The following is a 3,330-nucleotide window of genomic DNA, read 5'->3' as shown; positions in this document are numbered from 1 at the left end:
CAACGTCGGCAGGCCGAGCCTCACCGACCCGGCAAAGTCCCACGTGGGTTGGGACGGGCCTGACGCGCCGTTCGACGTGCGGATGCGCGCGCTGTGCGTCGACGTGCCGCAGGTGCTCACACCGCATCTCCACCCACCCGTCCACCCACTCATCCACGCACGCACCTCCCCACCCACCTCTCCACCCACGCATGCGCGCACACATAGCATGCGCGCGTAGACAAGCGGCACGCCTCCAACGGTCGCTGCAGCACCTCTCTTCGAGGCAGACGCCGCACGACGAGGCCGGGACACGTCCGTCACAAGTCCTGGACGTGTCCGCAGGGCCACTTCCTCGGTCTCGGGCTCACCCTCTTCGACCCGGGCTTCCTGCCCGCGAGCGAGGACCCGGCGCTGCGCGTGTCGGTCGCGTGCGGCGGCCCGAGCCGCCTCGATCTGCCGCTGGTGCATGGCACTGTGGCGCGGCCAATCGAGGACTCGGAGCCGGAGCAACCAGCTGCTGCAGAGGCCGGAGTGGTGTAATTTATTTTGAGTGCTCGTCTGTGTCAAAATTGACGATTGACATTTTCAGTTGCTGATTTATGCGTGTGTGCCGGGCCCCGGGCCGCGCAGTACTCCAGTAGAGAGCTGTCTCGTCAAACGTCGTTAACGGTAGGTATAGCTCTGGGGGGAGGCGAGGGCCCTAGGGGGTACCCATGCGGGGGGGAGATGGGGTCCCCCAGCCCGCCGCAGACGCCGATTTTTTGGCATTTTTCTTTTTTCGCGCGATTTTTTACTTGTTTTCATGGGAATTCGGCGTACTTGCGGCCATGCTATCACGCCTTGCGACATCCTTTCGGCGCTGCTGACCGTGCCATGCTGCTCAACTGACCGCCTGCATAGCTCGCGGCCTTAGTCTTCGGCATTCAGTGACGACCTGATCGTACGGCCAGTAGGAAGGTGTCCTTCCAGCGCGTGCACGCTTCTGACGCAATGCGCGTCACAGACTGCCTCGGATTGGCTGCTGGCACTCTCGAGGCTATGCCTACACGGCCTCGCGCGCATGGGCAGTCAAGAGGGACCATGCACCTTCTCAGGACAGCGCCGGTGCCTCTCTCTTGGACCGGCAAACGTGGTGGTCTCGTGTCACCGATGTGGGACCAGTGCGGCATCGCGCCATCGACAGCTCTGAACTGCGCCTCACCACTGACCGGGAAGGCCGCCAAGTGGGCCAGCACAGGTCGCACATTGTGGCAGCAGTCAGCAATGCATGTCTCATAGCTAGAGCAGCAGCATCAGGGTCGCAGGGTCGGATCGTGTCAAGCCTCTCGCCCGGCCGGCCGCGTGCAGACGTCGGCCTGTCTGCTGTCTGGAGTGATCTGTCGGCGGTCAGTACGACCGATCAGGTTGGAGGTTTCTGATGGTTGGAGGGTCTATCTGTATGTACTCCTCGAGATCTCTCCAAATCTGCCCTCTGTTAGACCGGGTTAGATCGGGAAGTTGGTGCTCTGAGCGACTCTGAGCGCCGGAGCCCCGTTTCCGCACTGCTGCGCGGCGCACGGTGCCTCCGGGGGCCCCCGCGCCCCCCCAGAGAGGTATAGGTGCTTATACCTCACAGCTCACACTGATCACTGTCTCTAGAGGCAGAGACAACAGACAAGGAGGGCCCCCGCACACACGAACCCACACATACAGAGAGGGACGAGTGCACGCATTGGGCATCAGAGAGCCATAAGTGTTTGTTGTTGTTTGGCTTGAGCCAAGCAGGCACACCCCCGGCCCCGCGCGCGAGCGATTAAGGCCAGGGGCCCGAAGCCTGACTCAAGCCAAGAGGCGCAGCGAAGCGCTAACGCGGGCCATCGTGGCCGCGGTGCAGCCCCGCACGGGTTTAGTGCGCCAGATGCGCTCGGGCGACGGAGGAGCCGGAGGCGGGCGGAACTCGGCCGGGGCGAGGCCTGACCGCGGAGACGGCGGCAGCGGCGGTGGCGAGGGCCTAGCCTGAGGGGGAGGGGCCTGGGGAGGGGATGAGGACGGTGAGGGCCCGTCCGGCTCTGAGACTGTAGAAGTACCCGCGGTCATCTATAATGCCCGTCACACAAGTTGCGGCTGGCTCGGACTGGCTGTGGTGTGTGGAGTGTGGAGGCCTTGGCGCGAACGCGGATCCGGCATCCGGGATCGTAAAGCCGTATCCGACACACGCGACAGCTCGAGATTCGGCGCCGCGTGTTTTTTCCCGCCCGCGATTTTTTAGATTCAAAACAATTCGCGCGCCCCGTGTGTGTGTGTGTGTGTGTGTGTGTGTGTGTGTGTGTGTGTGTGTGTGTGCGTGCGTGTGTGTGTGTGTGTGTGTGTGTGTGTGTGTGTGTGTGGCCTCATCGCACCACCACCCTTGGCAGCACAAAGCCGCGCCAGATGTCCGCCAGCTCTGGAGCCGCTCCCTCGCGGCTGTCAAAGCGCTCCTCGTCCCAAGCGATCAGGTAGCCCAGCCGCATCACCTCGACCGCCCGCTTGCGAGCCGCCTCCGGGAAGAGCTCGTGCGACTGCGGCGACCACTCCGCCGCCTTGAGGACCAGCCTGCCCGCCTCCACCGCCTCGGCCGCTGGCTCCAGGTTGGCCGGCCTGAGGGAGGGCAGAGGTGTGTCAAAGAGAGGATCCGGCGAGTCGGGGAGAGACCATTGCATAGCGCGCCTCAGTGCGAGGGCCTTGGCCTCGCCCGTCACGCGCACGCCGAAGCGGCACGTCGAAGCGCTCGCGGAGACGACGACGCCGACCTTGCCGTTCATCGAGGGCCGCGAGACGAGAGAGTGGATCGCGACGGTGGAGCCGACGGCCGCAACGGTCGGATCCGACTCGCCCCACGAGCAGAGGACGCGCGCCCGCTCGAGGGCAGAAGGCTCGCCGGCTGAAGAGTCCGCGCCGCCGCGCAGCAGCGCCCGCGCCCGCTCGACGGTGAGCGCCTGCGGAAGAGGGGCAATGGGCGTGAGGACAACGCGCTCACGCCTTCGGCCGCTAGTCTCGGGCACGCCTCGAGATGCTGGAGCGGCGTCCAGCCGCGGCTGGCGACCAGCCAGGCGGCGAGGTCGGCGTGGCCTTCGCGGTTTGCAGCCTCCTTGGGCGTGCCAAAGGGCGTAGCGGCGCGGGAGGCGCCGTAGGAGGAGAGGAGCTTGGCGACCTCGAGGTGGCCGAAGTGGCACGCGACGAACAGCGGCGTGGCGCCACTGTTCAGGTTGACGAACAGCGGCGTGGCTTGGTTGACCGCCGCGCTAGCCTCGAGGAGCAGCCGGGCGATCTCGAGGTGGTTGTTCTGGCACGCGATGTACAGCGGCGTGGTACCGTCATCCTTGGCCTGGT

General features: G+C 65.3%; 2 protein-coding genes across 2 annotated transcripts in view; one reads left to right on the top strand and one right to left on the bottom strand.

Moving 5' to 3' along the window:
• Positions 1–569, top strand: part of EMIHUDRAFT_447384 (hypothetical protein) — a 2,682-nt gene extending 2,113 nt beyond the window's left edge. Inside the window, exons 5-6 of the mRNA XM_005793900.1 lie at positions 13–112; positions 325–569. Of these exons, the coding sequence (XP_005793957.1) occupies positions 13–112; positions 325–522 (298 nt within the window). The 3' untranslated portion in view covers positions 523–569. The remainder of the gene's footprint in view (positions 1–12; positions 113–324) is intronic.
• A 1,782-nt stretch (positions 570–2,351) lies between these two features.
• Positions 2,352–3,330, bottom strand: part of EMIHUDRAFT_193862 (hypothetical protein) — a gene marked incomplete at both ends in the record, with an annotated part of 2,478 nt that continues 1,499 nt past the window's right edge. The window contains one exon of the mRNA XM_005793899.1: positions 2,352–2,936. Within this exon, the coding sequence (XP_005793956.1) occupies positions 2,352–2,936 (585 nt within the window). The remainder of the gene's footprint in view (positions 2,937–3,330) is intronic.

Source organism: Emiliania huxleyi (assembly GCF_000372725.1).
Source record: "Emiliania huxleyi CCMP1516 unplaced genomic scaffold EMIHUscaffold_1, whole genome shotgun sequence".
NCBI classification, from domain to species: Eukaryota; Haptophyta; order Isochrysidales; family Noelaerhabdaceae; genus Emiliania; species Emiliania huxleyi.
Note: the sequence above shows the minus strand (reverse complement) of the source record. Positions and strands in the feature narration are given on the sequence as shown.